Consider the following 22,840-nt stretch of genomic DNA (forward strand, 5'->3'; position numbering starts at 1 on the left):
AAAACACAATAAACATGGTAAGAATTGTCTGACAGAAAAAACATGCAGAAAAAGAGGCTTTTTTTTCTAAGTGCAGTTATACTAAACTAAAAAAATAGGGGACAATCTATAAAACGTAGGACTGGACCTATAACTGTTGGCAGCTGTGGTTTCCGGTTTCGAACATTATTCCAGGAACTGCAAAAAATAACTTGCTTTGCTGCCAATGTTTTCTTTACAAGAGCGTCTTTTTGTTTGTTTACAAGTTAATGTTTAATCTTGATCAGCATACAATGTGTGTGATTGTTAATTCTGCACTTTCATAGGGGTGTAAACCCTCTCCGTGTGTGTGTGGCCCAAATATTTGTTGAGGGAAAGGAATGGTCAATAATGATTCATGTTGACTATGATTAAGTGCGCGTTTCACCATGTCCATCGCGTCATAAGGTAGAGAAAACTCTACATCCGGTTTTATTAACTGACAGTTTGGCACATAGTAGAAGACACGTGTGTTGGTTGCTGGCGGCTTGGCGCATAGTAGAAGACACGTGTGTCAGTTACTGGCGGCTTGGTGCATAGTATAAGACGCGTGTGTTGGTTGCTGGCGGCTTGGCGCATAGTAGAAGACGCGTGTGTTGGTTACTGGCGGCTTGGTGCATAGTAGAAGACCTGTGTGTTGGTTGCTGGCGGCTTGGTGCATAGTAGAAGACGCGTGTGTTGGTTACTGGCGGCTTGGTGCATAGTAGAAGACGCGTGTGTAGGTTGCTGGCGGCTTGGCGCATAGTAGAAGACGCGTGTGTTGGTGGCTGGCGGCTTGGCGCATAGTAGAAGACGCGTGTGTTGGTTACTGGCGGCTTGGTGCATAGTATAAGACGCGTGTGTTGGTTGCTGGCGGCTTGGCGCATAGTAGAAGACGCGTGTGTTGGTTACTGGCGGCTTGGTGCATAGTATAAGACGCGTGTGTTGGTTGCTGGCGGCTTGGCGCATAGTAGAAGACGCGTGTGTTGGTTACTGGCGGCTTGGCGCATAGTAGAAGACGTGTGTGTTGGTTGCTGGCGGCTTGGTGCATAGTATAAGACGTGTGTGTTGGTTGCTGGCGGCTTGGTGCATAGTAGAAGACGCGTACGCTTTACGTCATTGTAATCCCCAGCACTATAACTGGACATGAGTGACTCACAGTGGAGGCAGCCACACTAAAACCTATTCATATTCCTGGGTATGTCTCCTATCTGGTCCCCAGGAGTTGGTGACACAGAGCCTCCGTGATGTTACTAGTTTCTGTTGAATGATTTGGTTGCGCTCTAATAAATACTGTTTTGCACATGACATCCTGCAACCTTTACTAAGTACATTGCTTTCTTCAGTGCATTTTAACTATATGTTTATATCCGTCAGAGTTGTTGAAATTGGGAGGTGAAGGATTTAGGGACATTATATGAGGTATCCGAAAGTGGAACCCATAAGGGTCTTTATGTCGGTGAGCAGTCTCTGGAAGGATGGTAGTTAGTTGTGGATATATTGCACAGTGTTACTGTGTGTACATGAGGCCATCTCACACTCAGCCCCGATGTCTCATCACTAACGCATTGTGTTCCTGACCGCTGTCTCTTATGCCGCATCAAGCTGAATATGGATAAAACTGAACTAATCACCCTGTCCTCTAATCCTATTCCTTATCCTCATATAACAATCAGTGTGTAATATTCCAGTCCTGCTGTTTAGGGGATGTTGTTTACGTCTCACATTTACGCTGTAATGATCGCCGGTCCATCTTTATCTTATAAACATCTCTTGTATCCATCCCTTTCCTACGCAATACAACTACAACATTGGTGCATGCTGCTATAATATCCCAGCTGGACTCTTATTATTTATGTATTAACAGCTCCTACATATTACTCAGCACTTTACAGAGAATGTTTAATAATTCACATCAGTCCCTGTTCTTTGGAGCTTACAGTCTATATTTCTGACTACACTAGGGTCCATTTGTCTGAAACCAATTATCTTTCCAGTATGTTTTTGGACTTTGGGTGGAAATCCCAGCAGACATGGGGAGAACATACAAACTCCTCATAGATAAAGCCCCAGTTGGACTTGAACCCATGATCCCAGAGCTGTGAGGCAGCAATGCTAACCACTGTGTCACCATGCTGACACACACTCTTCTGTGGTGTCTACCACTGAACAGACAGACTCCACTCCAATCTGCTGTGACTCCTACACCATTATAACCCTTCTGCTTCTCTAGCTCCCACACTGACTTTCTATCGGTCACAAAATGCAGTTCAAAATTCTGGTTATACGAAGCTCTCTGCAGTCTTACACCTTCTTACTCTCCGTGCAGACCCCCCTTCCCCAACAGACCCCCCCCACACACGTGACCTCCTTCAATCTCCTCTTCTCACTCTCACCTCCAGGGCTTCTCTTGTGCTTCACCTTTTCTCTGGAACTCTCCTCCTTATGTCACCACAGTTTCATAGCCTTAAACATGTCCTTAAGGGGATGTCATTGCCGTTGTCTCATGTTTGTGTAGATGTTAAAAGGATTTATGTTCTATATAATTGTTTATATAGAGGTGCAGGGGTGTTGACTTTCTACACTTCTTGGCTGGATGTTTTTCTCCCCTCTGACCAGGCAAATTTTTGCAATCTTTTTTTTTTTTTTTTTTTTTCTTTTTTTCTCTAACCCTACTGGATCCAGCCTTATGTGGATCCTATTGCAGCTTAAAGTTGACAGAATTTGTGTTTGCGGAGATCCAATCTGGAGCTTCCCTGCACTATGAAAGGAAAACCTCACATGTAAAGCAATCCCCATCGTACATATAGGCCTGCTTTTAAGACTTAGAAAGGCATTAGGGAACAGGAAGTGGTTAATATTGTGGTTTTTTATTATTAAGCCCTTTCACCTGTTTTTCTATTGTCTTCTACGGATATTTGGTGCCATCTAGTGGATAGTTGTATAATTGCAGAATTGTTTTTTTTGTTTTTTTTCACAAAATCTTTGTTCCTTTTGAACACTTGAAATTAATTAATTCTTAAAAATATATGAGAGGGGAAAAAAAAATCATCTTTCCTTGGGGGAAAAAATGCTACTTGGGAATGGAGAACCACAGAGAAGAGTGTTTGAAAGTGGAGTTTATTGCACCTTGTGCCTACAGACAGTGGAGGCAGACATTTTGTGGTCAATATTCATGAGACTACAGCCGTTTAATGAACTGCCTCCGTTGGTTCGGCTGACAAAATGGCGACCTCCATTGTATGCAGTGGACAGGTAGCACTGGGGAATTGGTGCTGTATAAATAGCTGATGATGATGACAGGTCCATTGTGACATATTGTAATTGTGTTTCACTTGTAATTCTGTTACTCCAGAGGTCAGTGGCGTGAGGGTGTCTGAGATCTCCGGTCCATTCAGTACTGCGGATGTCTCCAGCACTTGCATAACCAGCAACCCCCTCCGGGAACCCATCATGTGGATCATATCTTACGCTCTCATGAGCTTCTGTGGCATCATTTTGCTGGTGCTGGTGGTTTTACTGCTCCTTCCCAACAGACGTCACCACGACGACCCCGAGCTGGTCAACGACGAGTCCTCTCTGGTGCGCCACCGTTGGAAATGATCTACAGGGCTGTGGGTAACCAGTATATGAGCTGCTGCAGTGACTGGACTGGACTTGGTGTTATTTCACCCACGCGCTCGATCATTGCTGCTGAGAACTCTGTTTAGGACACAATCGCAACCAAAGCCATTCCTGCAATGTGGCATTGTCTTTATAACTTATTACCTTTCCAAACCATGCAAATTCCAAAGTAATGTGGCAAAGTCTTAGTTTACTACTGTACTGAATGATTCTCTGACTTGATGCACTGTATGTATTGATGTTTATTATACTTTAAAAAAACAAACAACCAAACAAACCCCAAACATATTTCTCTTTGAAAGCCATAGGTCAAGACCACTTAGCCGCCCCGGTGACATTGCAGCCGAGGGGGTTCAAGACTAATATGCACTTATGAAATCAAACTCAGGCTGGGGAGGGGGACTTTCCATTCCAGATGGACTCAATTCTTGCAGGTTTTTGTTAGTTTCTAATATGTGATGTTTGCTAATCATCTATAAATTCTCACCTGTATGTGCCTTACCGAAAGTCTTACATGAAATCTTCATTGAATATTTACTTAAATTCTAACCACACTTCAAAATGGGCTACGTCTGATCTCCTTTAAAAATGTCTTATCTCCTTAATAATCTAGTCTGGGGGGGAGCAGATGTTGGATGATTACCAATATTAACATATCTATTAGTAACGAGCCGATATGGAATCATATGTCTTACAGAGTTACTGCTTGGAACGTCGGTTACTAACCGTTTGTGAATGAGATCCATCATGGAACTAACTTGGTGTTCTCTGTGGGCGGGCACGATTTTGGGGCTAAATATAACAGTTACTGTACAATTTCATGTTAATGGTGGGTGTGAAAACAGTGTTTGTGACAAATGTACTGTTATAACGTATCGCCCCTTTACAAGTCCTGCACAGCGGTTAATTAAATGTACGAAACCCTCATTGTTGCATAGATTCAGTGCAGTATGGCTGCTTTCTGGTTGTGCAAAATGACGGGCTCCATCAGGACTGTGCTTAGTTCAGTGACGGTGGGAGAAGTAGCCCAACAATCCCAGGTCAGACCACGTTGGGTTACTCCTGTCTTGGTACGAATCGCACTAGATAATTGGTGTCGCCCCTTTTCTTGCTGCTCTGGTTCCTTGGTGATCTTTTCATGTCATTATTCAAAGACACTAAAAACATTGGGGATAAACATAATCAATAAACACTTGGTTACAATATATTTTTATTGATCCGTTTGTGATTCCAGCATGTATTTTTTTTTACTTTTTTTTTTTGCGTTACTTTTGGTTCCTTTTATACTCCTAGATATGATTCCACCACAATCGAACACCTGGATAATGTTTACTTTTCATTCTTGTAATCCTAAATCGTAAAATTAACCTAAATACACAATTAAACCAAGATTATTTTTGTCTGTTTCTCAAGTCTTCCCATTATTTTTAGGATTTTGAAGGCTGGGACTGTGATTTTTATTTTGAGACGTTGTAAGCCGAATAATTGCGGACGTCATTTTATTTGTATGGCTCGGTTTTCATGTTTTGAAGAGCACGTATTTCTCACACAACTGGTCTATCCTCCTTGTATTGAGGGCACTCTAATGTGTCCCTCGGGGCGTTGCAAGACGTACTGACAGTGTCCTCACTGCCGGCTCATCTTCATAGACAATCCGGCAACAACACAAACGGTTAAGCACATACTGTACAAACAGGAAACAATGCACTACACACACAATATTAGAAAAATGAACGTGGGAATACTCTTTAAATAGACATTCTATTGAAAAATGACATAATATAGGTGCGTTGTAAATATTTGTATTCACAAATGTGAAATAATATTATCTGGTGAGGCAGAGAACCAATGATAATGTCTTTCAATTTTAAGCTCTACCTCATCTGTGCCAAAGTGGCATTTCTAGTAAATTTGCAGCAATGACCCAGTCATTCCCTGGCTTGATTTATGATTATCGATCATGTAGCATTAGGGGAGAACCCGTTCCATTCTGGAGATACTTCTCCTATTAACTAGTGATTATAGGACAATTTGCTTGGACTCAAGTACTTGACACTCAGGGATGTAATATGACCATGACCTAAAGAAAACTAATCTTTTATTGTTACTTTAAAATAATGTTCATCAGAATTATCAGAGCCCTGAACTGAAAAAGACAATGAAGTATTTAAAAACAAAAGTGAATATTTTGTGCCTTGTGAAAGCATTTCAGCGAAACGCGTGTCCGAGTTAGCAGTCTGCTAAAATGTTATAAATCTTTATTATTAGAAGGATCTTTTCATTGTGTGATTTGGAAAGGGGATGTGGGTAGAGTCTGTTGTGGGCCACTGAACACGATCAGGAACAATCGGTGTTAATTGGGAACATTGTTTCTAAATAAACAAACAACCTACTGCACTTTAAAGGAGATTTATTGAGGAGATACAATCGGCAAATACAGCAACCAATATTAATATAAATTCTATAAGATACAGTTGTGTGTTAATAGAAGATCCTTGTTAAACTGTGTAATCTATAATAACCACCGTTTATGTGTGATAATCACCTACGGAAATAAGTATAGCAGTAATACTGTAGGCACGCAAGGTTTAACATTCTTTATTTCTCTGACACAATCTGTTTATTTTAACATTTCAATGGTTTTTAATGATATAATTTGACAGTACAAGATATGCATCTTTTAACAACGTTGAATAAAGGTTAAGTTTTAAAGAATCTAAGCTTCCTTGTCCTGGTCTCGCCAGATGTAACTTTGTGGTGTGTTTTTTTTCGTTTGTTTGTGTTTTTTTTAAGAAAGTTGTTTTTATTTTCAAAAATAATGCACAGAAATAAGATACAATTATCAGTCACCATAACCGTAGATAACAAGCCAACGAAAGTCACCAAGCAGTCGCAGGCAATATACAGTGCGTTGAAATAAACAGTAGTGGTCGCAGATAACTGGGCAAGATGAGAGAGAAGTACACTTATAACAAATGTGAGTGAGACAAGAAATAGTGTAATTTTAATTTGGAGAGAGAGAGGGAGGGGGGATAACTGAATCCAGAGGTGGGACATCCGGCACCCAATGAGGAAATAAGATTGGTGCTGTACAAACAATCAAACCAAACTAAACACTTAAGATTAAAGGAGAAGATCTGAATTGTCTTGAGAAAGAGCGTTGGGGGGTAGGGGGCTATTATAGATAAACCTTTTACACCAGACTTGGGAAAATTTATGGGTCTTGTTATTTAAATAGAATTTCTTTCCACAGATGCAAAATACTAAATATTGTTAAGGAGGTGCTGTCTGGAGAGAGAGGGGGGAGGTCTGGATATTTCCGGTGTTTAGCTACTGGCTGCATTAAGGATCTGTACGGAGAAGAGTATCTCTGAGTACTTGTGGTCGTGTTTAAGTGTAAGGCTGCTGCATTTGGGGGTTGGAGACAACAGGCGCCCCCCCCTGCTCATTATGCTGGAAGGTTAGTGTAGTCCAGGTACATATTTGGCAGTAGAGGGTGGGGGCAAGATAGAGGTAGATACACTTAGTATCGGGCCTGTGAGTACGAGGGGAGTGAGCACTATGTGCTTGGGATCGGGGGGGTTTTCACCAGTATCTCGCTTGCTAGATTTTTCAAATAGTAATTCTGTTGCATATTATGCTTCTATGTTTAAGGATCAATACACAGGGAAAGATTGTGGGAAAAACTTTACTCTGACCAGTACAGGAAGCAACATGGAAGAGAAAGACGAGAGGATGCACAACTTAATATACATCGGCACCTACTGTCCCTACAGTGTAGTCATTCAAGTAATACTTAGCCTGTAGCTGTTGTTATCCTCCAACACCCCATGTGAAAAGCTGAGGCTTAGTCCATAAACTAATTGTCCTTTAATAGCCAGTGATTCCTTTTCCCGATCAGAGGCTTGGTAAAGATGCCTGCAACAATGTCTTCAGTTGGAAAGAACTATGGGTCTGATTCGTCAAGCCACGCACATTGAGCGCAATGTATGTTTGTTTCGTAAATCAGGTCGGCACATGCAAAAATTTAACAATGGACGGATGTGAAGATGTTTGGTGATAAATACGGGTGTAGGTCTGCTCTACTACACAGGACACAGCAGGTTATGTTCAATACATATGTGGAATATACATTTTCAAAACAATACACAGAAAAGAAATATTGGATGAATATCGCCTACTAATAATATAAGCACTCTCAAGAACCCATGTCATCTATAACTAGTGGAGTCTGTCGAACGGGTTTTCGGCATCTAATGAGAGCAGGAGCAATGCAGCTTCCACTTTGTGGGACTGTTGTATGAGATGGAAAATGTGCCTGGAATTGTCAAGAGGTTGTCTACCTGTGACAAACCCCATTTGGTCCGGGTGTATTAGATTGGGGATAACAGAGCAGAGCCTGCTAGCAATGAGCTTTGCAAATATTTTTTTTGTCCGAATTTAATAGGGTTTTTGGTGTATAGTTTTTACATTCTAAAGGGTCTTTTCCTGGTTTTGGGATTACTAGAATATCCAACATTTCAGCTGGGAAACTCCCTGCTGCTGTGCCAGCATTGAATAGTTGCTCTAGTATAGGAACCAGTTCCTCATGAAAGGTGGTGGAAAAAGTCATTATTGTAACCATCTGGCCCAGGCTCCTTGTCTTTGGGGAGATTTTAATAGCTCTACTAATTTTCTCCTGGGACCACGGAACATTCAGTTCCACTCCTTCTGTGGGGTCTATTGAGGGAAGAGGGAGTCCCTCTGGAAAAGAGGATATATTCTTCTCAGTTGGGTGATGGGTAGCGGTGGTAGTCAGTTTCACGGTGTTAGGAGTTAGGTTTAACCCTATCACCCCTAAAATAGTACATACATGACATAAATGACAGGCGGGTCCATCCATCGCCACTTTAAGTCAGGTCGCGGTTGGTAATGACGTCATTTTCTACAGTCGGCAAGAGAGAGAGTCGTGATATGAAGTAATCTGCAGCCCGGTAAGTAGTTTTTTTGGCAGGTCAGTGTACTATTCAATCGGACTCCTCATGTCGTTGTCTTCTCTGTTGGGGTAGTCTGTACCGTTAATAGGTACTACACCCATGGGTGAAGGGGTCAAGGTGTAGGTTATATAGGCTTGAGTAGAAGGATGCGAAGGTATCTGCTATTTCACGTGGGCTGGAACATTTAGTGCCTTTAATATTTACAATGTATTTAATACGGTTACGTGCTTGGAGCCCCCTTGGTTTCCTCGCCAACAGCCTACCCACTCTATTACCTGGCACATAAAATTTCTGTAGCAGTCTAGACCAGTGATGGCTAACATGTGACACTCCAGGTGTTGTGAAACTACAAGCCCCAGCATGCTTTGCCAGTAGATAACTAGCTGATAGCTGGCAAAGCGTGCTGGGGCTTGTAGTTTCACAACACCTGGAGTGTCACAGGTTAGCCATCACTGGTCTAGACAGTGCCAAAAGAGTATGGGCCATACATAGTTTATGCCATTCAGCTTTGCTCAAAGATATCTCTGAGTCAATGGATCTGATGGAATATTGTTTATGTTGCAATTATAAGAGCTTCAGTTTAGCTTCCAGCTCCAGTTGATGGTGGAGGTTAGCTCTCCGTATCCTGGAAGCGACCTGGATAGCCGTACCTCTTGCGACAGCTTTGAGGGCACACCAGTAGGTGAAGATAGAGGTCTACTTATGGTCATTAGTTTGTATATATGACAAGAGGGCCTCCTTAATTGCTTTTTTTGGTTTCTAGAGAAGAGAATAAGTGGGCAGATAGACGCCATGAGCGTAAAGGAAGGGGCTGTCCCGTAGGCTTCCAGGACCAGACTACCGGCGCATGATCTGACCACGAGAGGGGGAGGATCTGTACCCTACGGGTGTTCTGAAGCGACCATTTGTCTGACAGGATCTGATCTATTCTGAAGTATGTATTGTGTACTGAGGAGAAATAAGTATAGTCTTTTTCATTTGGGTTAGCTACCCTCCATACACCATAGAGCCCATGTTCGCTAGGAGTCTCCCAAATGCTAACAAAGGATTGGCAGGGGTCAAGGGAGCTGAGGGACTAGGGACAAGTGATCTGTCAAGTCTAGGGTCAATCAGTTTAGTGTCACTCTAACCCACTTTTCACCATCAGACATCTGCTACTAATGGCTAAACAGTCGCATCTTGTGTATGCAAGTTATGGATGATAGAAGAATAATGATCAGAATGATATTGTGTGTAATGCAAATAGACCAGTTAAACCAGCTTTTCGGAGGGAAGACACGTATGCAGCTGTTGGAGAGTTGACCCCCACCTTAGGAAGGCATTGTTTGAACCGACCTATGACCTGCATTATACTGGACTGACCTGAATCTATGGCAGTGATGGCTAACCTGTGACACTCCAGGTGTTGTGAAACTACAAGCCCCAGCATGCTTTGCCAGTGGATAACTAGCTGATAGCTGGCAGAGCATGCTGGGACTTGTAGTTTTGCAACACCTGGAGTGTTACAGGTTAGCCATCACTAATCTATGGAAACATGCCAAGACATAACTACTGGGTTTTTTTTTTTATGTAAACCAGGCTCTGGGACCACTATACAGTCTACTTGACCACTGACTTCAGGATTGAATGACTATATTCTGGATCCAGAGCGCTTGCGTATATATCGGCTGTACTTTATTTATTGAATTGTTATTTGTTACATCTTGCTACTTGCTACTCCGCGGCAGCCGTGTCCGACAGCAGGCTGGAGGGTGAAGCAGCCCGAAGAACCGAAGACCCATCTCCTGTAAGATGAGCCGCAGGCACAGATGCAGTGTCCGGCAGGGCAACAAGGTCCAGGACGGTAGGGAGGCACCACTGGAAGGACGGAAGCCAGTAATGGCGGCACCGCGGGGCGGGCCCAGAATCTAATATCGGGTCAAACGTGGGGATTCATGCCGTTTAGCTAGTGCAACAGACGCTCAAAGATAAGTTGTGCATTCGGGTAACCCCCTGAGATAATAATGGGGTTTGAAGAGGATAATTTGAGAACAATTAGGCGTTCATGCCCTAGAGATACACAAAGACACAACTTCTCTCTATGGCAGTCAAGCCACGCCCCCAATGAGTGTGGTTTTAACTTTCTGCTTGGACCCTTCTCTTCTGTAGCACTGCTGTCCATATTGAGACTTCTTTCTTCAAGTGTCCCTGTTTTTTGCATCTATAACATGCTCCTTTCCTGATTGTGTGACTTTATGGCCCATTTCGGTGTTACTTTCCATGCTACACGGTAACATGATTGTGTCATTGCATCACAGGTCAGGGGCGAATACCATCATGGAGGTCCCCATCCCACCAACTTCACTAAGCTATAGGCAGAATTTGGGAGAATGGCCTAATTTCCTGGGAGTCCAGGAGACTTACCTGGAATTCAGGAGGCTCCGGGATAGTCCAAGAGAGTGGGCAAGTATGCCTTTACCTGGAGAAAGCTCTGCTCACTACATAATGCACAAGCCACTAGGTAGTTAAGCAAAAAAATGTGACAGGTTCTCTTTAAGTCTTCTTACAAAGAAGACCTTTATAAATTCCAAAATGCATTTATAGAGCGGATATCCTATTATTTCAGATATAACACTTTCACAAAGCAGAGGAGAGAGAAGAAGAGGCAGCTTTATTCTAATGCAGCATGTATAGCAAACTTACCTTATCTGCAAAAAAATTAAAAAAAAATTAAGTTGAATGAAAAAACCTGTAATACAATAAAAATCAACAGTCGTGAAAGTTGGAATGCGTTAAGTATATGGAGATTTACCTGAACATTTAAATCTGGCCTTATTTATAATCAGTATTTGTATTCATTAAGTAATTATTCTGCCCTTTCTATATTTGCAGAACCTTATTGTGTCTGTAAAGGTGCCAGCATGTGTTGGATATGGATGCTAGTCCACACAGCGTTGAACTTAACCATTGTATCGGTTTATTGATGGTACACAGCGGTAATGCAGGTTATACACATACAGGGTTAATGATAGTGGTGCTTGTACACAGGTATTGAACAGTCTATTGTAGTAGATGCACCATACTTGTCAACTTTGGTAGAATGATGTCCAGGAAGGGGCTCTGTCATGGGGGTGTGACCCCACCGCTTGTAAAACGCTATCAATATCGGCCTATCACAGCAGGGGGGCGGGGTCAGAATGGCACATTTAGCCCTGCCCCCACTTACTTCACCAACGAAGAGGACAGGCTGCAGTAGGTTGTCCTGCTCCCCTGGAAGTCGGGGAGAACTCCCAAACATTTCTTAGCCTCCCGGAAGTTCCGGGAGAGTAGTTAACTATGAGATGTACTATACAGCCATGTAGTGCAGTTATAAGTGTCTCCAGTTATATACACTGCTCCAGGGTATTATACAGCGTTACTCACAATGCTCCTCATGGAGGGACCGTGGGAGAAGAAAAACATACGGTTCGGGCATGCGCAGTAGCGTCATGTGGACAAGTCACGTCTGTGCCCCACTTCCTGTTATACTAGACCACCGGGGAATACGGAGACTTGCTCTTAGCCTGGCTTCCTGTGTTCTTCACAGCTCTCCTGCTGTGTGGGTTGGGGGGGGGGAAGCCCTGCCTGCAAATGGGGTTTTAGCATTAATGGAAAATGCAGGAAATTAAGACTTGGATAAAAGAATGATTGAAAATATAAATATGTCCTCATGCACGGACAGCACTCGATATGTTACACTTTCTGATTACTTCTGCCTTGCAGCTGAACGCACACTTCTCCTATCTGTAGTAATCTGCAGTAGGTGAACCAACAGGAAGTTCCTCCACCACAATCACCATCTTACATTATTCTGAAATAACACCCACGCACACGTCTGAGGACATCCACATGCCCGCATACACCAAAACCTAGCCATGGAGGTTACAGCCCCGTTCAACCACTGCGTATCATTTCAACAAGCTCGATCCCTCATGAAAGCTGTTATGTGGTTCTTTATGTAGCATTTGACCGCTCACCAGTTCTGGTCTTTCAGTGTGGATGGTTCAGCCATGAGGTACGCAACACTGTCACGCTTTCCGGGCACCTGGCATGTCTTTATAAACTTTATGAGGTGTTTCTCCACTGCCTGGACCACCTCTCTGTCCCAGGCTTTCCTCCGCACTCTTGCAATCTGAAAGGAAGTAGAGTGGTCCATTACGGCTCTGCAAAATACAGCGAAATTGTGTGCTACACCTACCTGTGGAAGCCATGCCTGGCCACTGGTCCCGTGTTGACAGGTCCATACACCACGTCTCTTTTGACATGGAAGTGTCGACTGAATGCTTGACCACTTGTCCCTCTGCCATGGGGGATTGTTGATCATCCTACATGTCGCTCAGTAGCTGGACCTGTTCTGAAAAGAAACAGATATGTAAATGACCAAGGTAAAGGTCAAAAGCAGACATCAGACACGAGATTTCCTACTTACTGTCCGGATCAATGTGCATCTTGTCCAAATTGTTTCCTTTGTATTCGGACAGTCTGCCACTTTTGAGAGCCATTAACAGTTGGAGGGTTGGCGGGTACCTTCTGGAAGTCAGTAATACTGCCAGTTCACCCTGATGTCGTGCCCAAGGAAGTCTGCCAACTCATCCAGTTCTGTGTCGTTTAGGTTGAGGACCTTTGAGAGAGTAGAACATGCTTTCGAAGCTTCGTGGAAGACAGCATGTAGGGATGTTTGGCAACACACTCTTGGGCAAACAGTTGTATGCAATCAGAGCCTCTGAAGTGTGACAAGGCAGCTGGTCTGCCAAAAATGTAGACATTTTTGGATATCCACTCCACATTCTTCATGTTTCTCTGTGAGAAGTTCCACTGCAGCTTGCATGACTGGTGTCAGCAAGATGGGGACTTCTCTCCCTCATTTTCCTTGATTTCAACGCGAGTGAAGTCCCAGACAAGCAGGATCCCTACAATGAAAATCTGACTGGCAAAAAAACAACGTTTCCGATCCACGCAAGCTGACAGCAACTAATTCCGAATAAACAGCTTTCCGGCAGTTGAGTTTCACGTCAGCTAATAGTGCAATGTCGGGACCCCGAGGTTTAAGTGTTTAATGAAACAGTTAACCTGCGGGGTCCCGACATTGTCGCTTTAAATTAACATTTATCTAGGTCGCACTGTTAGCCGACGTGAAACTCAACTGCCGGGAAGCTGTGTATTCGGATTAGTTGCTGTCAGTTTACGTGGATCGGAAATGTGCCGATTCGGTTTTTAGGCAAGTCTGTTTATATTCCAGTTGTTTTTTTTGCCAGTCGGATTTTCTTTGTAGGAATCTTGGTTGTCGGGTTTGTGGTAATTAGGAAAATGATTACCACCCAACAAAACTCCACCAACATACATCTCCTTACTTGTCTCAAAATATCTCCCAACTCCACACCTCCGTTCTACACAAGATCTGTGTCTCTCATCCACAGTGCCGTAACTAGGCATTTTAGTGCCCTGGGCGAGACAGGGCACCGGCGCCCCCCATCTTAATGGGAGTGACATTTGTCGAGTGGGTGTGGCCAACCTACTGTAGGGGTGTGGCTAGCACTTTTCCTTCTATGTGTCTCACTGACATTCCTGAAAACTGTAAAGAAAAGCAATGATGGTGGAAAAATTTGCATCTATAAGACAACCCATACACATTACACTATATATATATATATATATATATATATATATATATATATATATATATACACACACACATACATACATGCATGCATATACATACATAAACTAATAAACCCTCTCTCAGTGTAATTATGTGTTCTATATAAGAATTTGACCTACCATCCCTCTCTCAGTGATGAGATGCAAATGAAAAACTGGTCCGTCCACTGTGTCCTGAGACAGGTCAGGTGGCGTGTTTCTCCTTCTCTAGTTTTTGTACCTGGTCCTAGTCTCGTGCACTGGGGTAGGGCACTCTAGAGAGGGGTTCCCAAAAAATTGTCTTAAAGCAATAATAACAATAATATAGCAATCCCAGACAGTGTAGCCTCTTTATATACATATTACTCTCACAAGACTAAAAGATCTTAATATGTATAGTATATAGTATAGTAAATCTTCCAGATTTTGCATATGTGACTGTGAACAATATATTGCTTCATATTTACCTTTTCAGTTTCTCTTGTATACCTCTGTATTCTTCTTTATCCTTCTTCTGTATTCTGCTGTCTGAAGACAGTCCTCTTCTACCTTCCCAGTCCAGCCGCCACTGTGCTGTAGCTCCCGGCTCTTCTCTACTCCTCTAAACCCACTAGCAGCGTCGTGACATCAGATGCTGTGGGGACAGAGGGCAGAGCCCAACGCTGGTAATCTGTGGTTAGGGGGGGGGGGGGGGGGGCAGAGGCTGACACACACACAGAGGGAAGGGGGCCAATATCACTTCAGGCAGTATAGGGCAAAGACTGCTCATATGCTCCAATGCCAACGTCAGTAATTTACCAGTGCTTATAAAAGATGTGTTATATGTTTCCAGATTGGAAGGCGGACTATTGTCTGTAAGGTGCATGGTGGCTAAAGGACTTAATATCAAATTCAAAGATAATGTGCATTATCCAGAATGGAAGAAAAGTATTAGTCACAGCCAACACAGAAGAATACCTGTGTCATCTTGACACTGTAACACAACAGGTGAGCTTAAGCACACACAGACACAATGACTGTATTCATGTGTCGCACAGACAACTAGGGCACAGACACCCAGACAGCATTAAAGAACTGCAAAAGAGAGATTTAAAAAAGGATCTCACAGTATCAGACTGTTCAACAGCCATGAGTTGTGACTGCTGTATAGAAGCAAAAGCCACAAGAATTACAGTCTCAAAACAAAGTGGGAGCAGATCATTGAGACCACTTGGGGGTAAACGTATGAACCTCCGATTTCAGCAAGTCCCCGGAAATCAGTGACTGTGGCAGAGAAAATTTAAAGCGGCGATGTCTTAAAAAAGCAAATTTGCCTTTACAAACCATCTGAAATGATTAGATGCATGTTAACAGATTCAGGACTATCTGAAAAATATTGGGGCAAAGCCGCAATGACAACCACTTATTTACAGAACAGACTATTCACCAGAACAGTGGAGTAAACTCAGAACTGGGCAGTGGAAGGGTTTCTTGTTGGGTACAGCGGAAGTTCCAAAAGATATAGAGGGCTAGATTTACTAAGCTGCGGGTTTGAAAAAGTGGGGATGTAGCCTATAGCAACCAATCAGATTTTAGCTTTCATTTATTTAGTACCTTCTACAAAATGACAGCTAGAATCTGATGGGGGGGATGTAGCCTATAGCAACCAATCAGATTTTAGCTTTCATTTATTTAGTACCTTCTACAAAATGACAGCTAGAATCTGATTGGTTGCTCTAGGCAACATCCCCCCTTTTTTTTATTCAAACCCGCAGCTTAGTAAATCTAGCCCAGAGTCTTAAATCCAAAAACAGAAAAAGTAACTGTAAGCAATAGTGTGACATTTGTTGAGGAACTGAGAAATTAAGTGATGATCCCAGCAGATCTGGATATAGAAGAGAGCACTAACTCCAAAGACACAGGCAATGCAGCTACTGAACAAGGGATTGAAATCAGCTGGAAACCAGATGCCAAAGGTGAAGAATCACAGGAGTGCAGGCAGATGAAGGAAGGCGCTCAACCAGAGAAACAAATGGAAAGCACCTGTGTGTCTCTCATATAGAGCTAAAGCAATCAATATAGGTGGGCCAACATCCTGGGAAGAAATAGCTGAGTTACCAGGAAGGGGAGCTGATAAGTGGACGTGGAAGCGGTCACAGAGGGAAGGGGTACAGCCTACGCCCAGACAGATTGGAAGCTCCTAGAGAAGAGTGCTGGAACGTGGTAGCAAAAGGGCAGAGAGACTAGTGCATTGAGCTGGAGAAAGAATCACAGATTATCTACAAAGATGGGTCCAGTGCAGTGCAGACTTGCCAACTCTCCCGAAATATCCGGGAGACTCCCGCATTTTGCGAGAGTCTCCCAGGCTCCCGGGCGAGTGTGGCAATCCCCCGCATCTGGATAATTCTGCCCACTTCCTAGTGAAGTGGGCAGAATTAAGTCCCAAACGCCGCGATTCCCGGTGAATCGCGGCGTTTGGCCCCGCCCCCCGCTGTCAAATGACGCATTTTGCGTCATCACGTCATGGGGGCAGGTCCAAAATGACGCCACTTGGAGCCCCGCCCCCCTGTTACGCCCACCTCCTCTGCAGGCTCCCGGATTTCACCAACAGAAAGTTGGTAAGTATGGTGCAGTGGTTCCAAAACTTTTTCAGTTTGTGGCACCCTTAGAGTCTCAACAATTTTTTCAAGACACCCCTCCAAAATAATTACAGAGCAGTCCTGTTTTATAAGTAGTTGGGTCGAAATAACGTAATAAGTACTTAGGTCAGGATAGAAATACTTTTGTTTGCAAAAATAATACACATAAATCCAAGGGAAAAGAATATTTTTATATATTTTTTTTAATTATATTCCTGTCAAAGAATAATTTACAGCTAATACTAAGAGGAATAAGAGCAAACAAAATAAAACAACATGCACAAAAATCATCACATGCCCCCTTCATCCACACACTCTGTGCTCTCCGTCATCCACACACTCTGTGCCCTCCGTCATCCACACACTCTGTGCCCTCCGTCATCCACACACTCTGTGCCCTCCGTCATCCACACACTCTGTGCCCTCCGTCATCCACACACTCTGTGCTCTCCGTCATCCACACACTCTGTGCCCTCCTTCATCCACACACTCTGTGCCCTCCTTCATCCATGAGGCGTCACGCCCGACATTCAGTGAGAAGCGAGGAAGGAGGAGAATGCTGGGTCTCAGGTGCCGTCAAATTGGTAAGTTTTTTTTTTCTTTTCTTCCTGGCCACGGCACCCCTGTGACAGCGCCGTGGCACCCCTGGAAGCCGTGCCGCTGGTATAGTGGATTAACCCTCATCTGTTGAGAAGGGGTATTGAGATGCTGCAACAGATTCAGACTTAATGTTGTTGGAGTGATTATAGCAGAGGGACTACAAGTGGAGCTGTTCCTAAATGTGTTACTGTGCTGTCACTCTGTATTAAAGTAATGTACTCTATTGTACATTGAATATTCTAGTTTCTTCTCATGTTGGAGTTACATGCAAAATGCATTCTGTCTGTTTGCTGATATAACTACCCAGTTTAATATAAAGTTATTATTCCATGAAGAACTTCTCAGTGTGTACCTATGGACAGTGTATGCAAGAGGCGAAATCTGCAACAAAAAAGTGGTGAAACAGTCTCTTGCCGGATGTTTACACTGACATTGTGGTTTGTTAAAAAGACCCCTTAATTCTCTATTTCAGGACTGGCCAACCTGTGGCTCTCCAGCTGTTGTGAAACTACAAATCCCAGAATACCTTGACAGCTATCGGCTGGCTATCTACTGGCAAAGCATCCTGGGACTTGTAGTTTCACAACACCTGGAGAGCCACAGGTTGGCCAGGCCTGCTCTATTAGTCCTGCATTTTTTATTTGTTCAATGCTGTTGAATATATTGACACAATACACAGTAAACAAAGGATAATATTTTTTTTAGTACAGTTTAGCTATTTTTTCCATACTTGCGTCTTCTCCTAGAGTTTCCAGAAGGTACCCGAATTTTGGGGAGTCCTCCCAGACTCCCGGAAAAATAGGCATCCTCCCACGTCTTGGTGGAGGCCGGGGCTTAATGACACGATTCACGTCATCAAGTGCACTCAGATTGGATGTCTCTGGCTCCTAGTGAATTGGCGGGCTGCATTCTTAAATATTGGTTCATGGCTTTCTTGATATTTTACGGTACACATAGGGGCCTATTTATTAATATTTCTCTCCCCCATTATGGTGATAAGTATAACATTTTTATTACAGCAACAAAAAAGTAATTTATTGCCCAAATGTATGGAAAAAATATCACTGAGACAGCTGAGCGTTACTGCTGCACCGAACCAGTTTCCGTTCTCTGCGTGCGCCATTTGGCTCACACATGCGCAGGGGATCTTTCACTTCCTCTAGTTAATAAATAAAAAGCATGACATCTATTGAGTTGTTTAAATGATTGGGGTGGTTTTTCTGTATTCACTAAAATATCTACATCGCTTAGCAGAAATTGCTTGTTTAATTACATCTCCCAGCATGCTATGTGCCACAATATACTGTGCTCCGTATCCAACTGCAGTCCCAATCTTTTGTGAGATAAAGCCACAATTTTGGTCCTGCAATAGGCAGGCCTTGACGTAATCTATATACACGCGTTAGAGCAATTTTTTTATTGTGTTTAATACTCTCTCTCACTCTATATTTTCACAGGGTCAGGTTAGGGGTGCCGTCACTTCCCATGTAGCAGCCAAGTAACAGCACACCAGTCCAGTGCTTCGGTACAAGTAGCCGCAGCTTGTTTCTTTAGCAGCATAAAATAAGCAAAACATAGCACAAACCCTATCCTGTCCGTCTCTAACTAACACAATAAAGAATGCCCTCACTAAGGTGACGGGACCTAATGCCCCACACACACACACAAAATAACAGAACTTACAGGTAACCATGGAAGCGTCTCTCAGCGGGGTTCTGACCTGTTCCCCCAGGCAGTGAGAGAACAGCCTCACAGCCTTTTATCAGCACCTCACAGGTGCAACTCTTACTTAACTAGCAACTGGCTAGCAGGTTGGAAGAGCCAAAATCGGCCTAGTAATTGGACCCCACCCTTCTCTCTCCGTTCATAACCCCAGGGACCCTTGCACCGGATAACTGAAGCCAGATTGCTGTTTGAAAACCTTTCCAAATACATACACTCCCTAGGGTTTTAAAACATATTCAACAGAAACCCATATGTATCACCTATTAACAACTTTCCCAGGGCTTCTGTCACAATATATATATATATATATATATATATATATATATATATATATATATATATATACACATATACACAGTGGTTGAAATTTAGAAGTGGTGCTATGGAAAATGTAAGTGAATGGAATTTAATATAACTGGGATTCAGAAGTCACGTGGTCTGCATGTGCTGTGCTCTCTACCAAGTAGTGAGGAAGGAACCGTTTCCTGGACGTGTGCATCTGACCACGTGCTGTCGTATGACTGCTTGCTCCCATGTATGAGGATGTGTGTACTGGTTATAAGGTTATTTTGGTAAGTCATGAGTAAGTCATGGGTCTGGAAACAAACAATAAGGAAGTGTATGAATTACAGTGAGGATTTAAAGATTTTAGAGGCAAAACAGCCACTTGGCCATGGATGTATATAGTTTCAGTACACACAAGGGCCCCAGATGCAGTTATGTTGACGCTGATAGGTGTCTCTGGGGCCACTCACAGAGTGAAAGCTTTGGTGACTTGTCATCTCACTGGGCTGATAACTAGATACAACTCAATGAACTTGTCTAAAACCTGTTCTACATATTCAGACTACCAACTGTCCCAGACAGATCACAACTAAAACAGAGTCACTTGGAAATAGAGAGTTGACAAACTGGATTTTTTATGCTCGGTAACTACATATTATAAACTAGTATATGTGACTAGGTAAATGGTTGGCTCAAAATAATCCAAACTCCTGTTGGCAGGTATAATGCAATACGCCCCCATTGCACAGAAACCACAGCAACTTTGCATATGACACCCAACCATATTTCACAGAACACGCTGCACACAGTCACATTGCACAAAACAGCAGGCCACATCCGACACACCCGAAGACACCCTTAATATATCCTTAATTTACAATGCAGGATGGCAGTGGAGACAGAGTAAGAAAGAGCACCAATATGAGAGCGAGGGTCAGCGGAGGGAATAGTACATACTTGACGACTTTTTGACTCTGTCCCCTGGGAGGACAGGTCATGTGTCAGGGGTATGAAGGGGCATGGTGACGTACTTGCGTCACCATAGCCCCACCCCCACAATAAAATGCCGAAATTCACGATTAAGCCCCACCCCCGGTATTCAATGCTGCGAATATTGGCATTTTTTTTTGCCTATTTTTCCGGGAGTCCAGGAGGACTCCCCGAAATTTGGGAGACTCACGGAAATTCCGGGAGAGTAAGCAAGTATGGAATAGTTACTATGTGAGAGAGGGACCCAGAGGATGGGACAGTGGCTAAGCAGGAGGAGATAGCAGGAGTGAGGCGAGGATAGTGGTGTGATTAGAGGCATATTGAGTTCTGAAATGCGTGATGTCCATAATATGGTTTGTGTCTATAACACCAGAATTTACGCTACCTGAACCTTTGATTTAATATTGTGATTCTCAGTGGACCACGTAATCTCACAATGGTTATGTAATGCACAGGGCTGCAAAGAGGAATTTCAGCAACTTCTTGGGGCCCCTACTATAGTCCCTGAAAGGGGTGAAGCCACACCAGGTGGAGGTCCCAAGGCAAGCCCAGGCCCTGTTTACTTTTACAATGGTACTTTTACTGTAAACAATAAAAAAAACTTGCACAATATGCAATAATATTTTGGAGAGAACTAAACCATCTTGAATATTGAGGACAATGTTTTCTACATAAACGATCATGTATCTACTTAAGCACAATCCCCTATGCAACAACATTTTATCTTACAGAAACAAGTATTGATAATGTGACACATGTACACATTCCTTTTCTTGTCAATTTCTTTCTATTTCCCTTCTAGGACTCTTTGTACTGATGAAGGTCTGGCTATGTAGATCTCTTTCCACCATGTAGACACAGTCAGTGTGGTTAGGGGTGGAATCAAACTTATGAGAGCGGGTTCGTAACTTTAGGCCTTCGCATTATAAGATGTTTCAAGCAAGTCCCTATATTCCTTAGCTTCCACATCCCTGTATTATTATCCCTATATTTAGCTCCCATTTTTATATAGGAATGGGGAATACAATTTGATGACTCACTAGCTCTATCTGTTTACTTTGGCATTTAAATCAAAGTTTAGAACAAAGGTTAAATTGAGTTACAAAATTCTTGCCAGTTACTAATGTTCTGGCAGTAGAACTTGCCACATGTAGTAAAAGAGGGAGCACACAGACAAAAGGAATTTAAAGCTGTATGAACTATATAATAAGCTGCAGGTTAACAAAAACAAAATGAATATAGTGGAGAGAGCTTAGCTCACCAGAGCTTACAATCTATTATTATTATTATTATTAATTTTTATTTATAGGGTGCCACAAAGTATCCGTAGCGCCGTACAAGGACAAACAATGGCACAGTACAAGGTGAAACAGCACAGTACAAGTAACAGTAAGCACTATAACTCTGGGGGCTCAGGCACAGCATGAAAGAGAGGGAGGGAGGGGAAAAGTGAGTATAGGCAGGTAACTATGGCCCAAGAGGGTGGGCACGGATGACAGGTTGAGAGTCACTGAGGGGAGCGGAGAGAAGCGAGAGGAGACAGAGGGCAGAGGGACTGATAGGAGGTGAGCTGAGTAGCTGGAGAGCGCAGTTAAAAGTGATGGAAACAGAAGGTAGGAGAGCCCTGCTCAAAGGAGCGAACAATCTAAAGGGAGGGGAAGACAGACAGACACATGGATGAGATGGAGAGACAGGAGAAACGGAGACGGAGTCGAGGAAGGGGGAGAAGGGAAGAAGGGATGAGAAAGAGAGGTAGCCGATCGGTGGGATTTTAGGCATGAGACTGGAAGGATTTAAGGAAAAGGTGGGTTTTTAATGTTCGTTTGAAAGAGGACAGATTAGGGGAAGTTCTGATGGAGCGGGGGAGCTTGTTCCAATGGAGGGGAGCGGCGCGGGAGAAGTCTTGGATACGTGCGTGAGAGGAGGTAATCAGAGGGGAAGAGAGGCGACGATCGTTGGACGATCGCAGTGAGCGGGAGGGAGTGTGAATAGAGAGAAGGTTAGAGATGTAGGGAGCAGTGGAGTTGGCGAGGGCCTTGTAATCTAGAACAATGATCCAATCAGTCTGGGGTATAGCACCAGAGCCCCCTAATATGAACCATCCCGCTCGGTATAAAATGTTCTGCTGTGTTAAGTTATGTTGGAAGGACAGCAACATTTGTGATGATCATCATCATTTATTTATATAGTGCCACTGAGAACTCATTCATATCAGTCCCTGCCCCATTGGAGCTTACAGTTTAAATTCCCTAACACACACACACACAGAGACTAGGGTCAATTTTGTTAGCAGACAATTAACCTAGCAGTATGTTTTTGGAGTGTGGGAGGAAACCGGAGCACCCGGAGGAAACCCACGCAAACACAGGG

General features: G+C 43.3%; 1 protein-coding gene across 1 annotated transcript in view; it reads left to right on the top strand.

The window, feature by feature from the left end:
* Positions 1-6,336, top strand: part of BACE2 (beta-secretase 2) — a 53,212-nt gene extending 46,876 nt beyond the window's left edge. The window contains exon 9 of the mRNA XM_075197273.1: positions 3,353-6,336. Coding sequence (XP_075053374.1) covers positions 3,353-3,600 — 248 coding nt within the window. The 3' untranslated portion in view covers positions 3,601-6,336. The remainder of the gene's footprint in view (positions 1-3,352) is intronic.
* Positions 6,337-22,840: the final 16,504 nt, after the last annotated feature.

Source organism: Mixophyes fleayi, chromosome 2 (genome assembly GCF_038048845.1).
Source record: "Mixophyes fleayi isolate aMixFle1 chromosome 2, aMixFle1.hap1, whole genome shotgun sequence".
Classification (NCBI taxonomy): Eukaryota; Metazoa; Chordata; class Amphibia; order Anura; family Limnodynastidae; genus Mixophyes; species Mixophyes fleayi.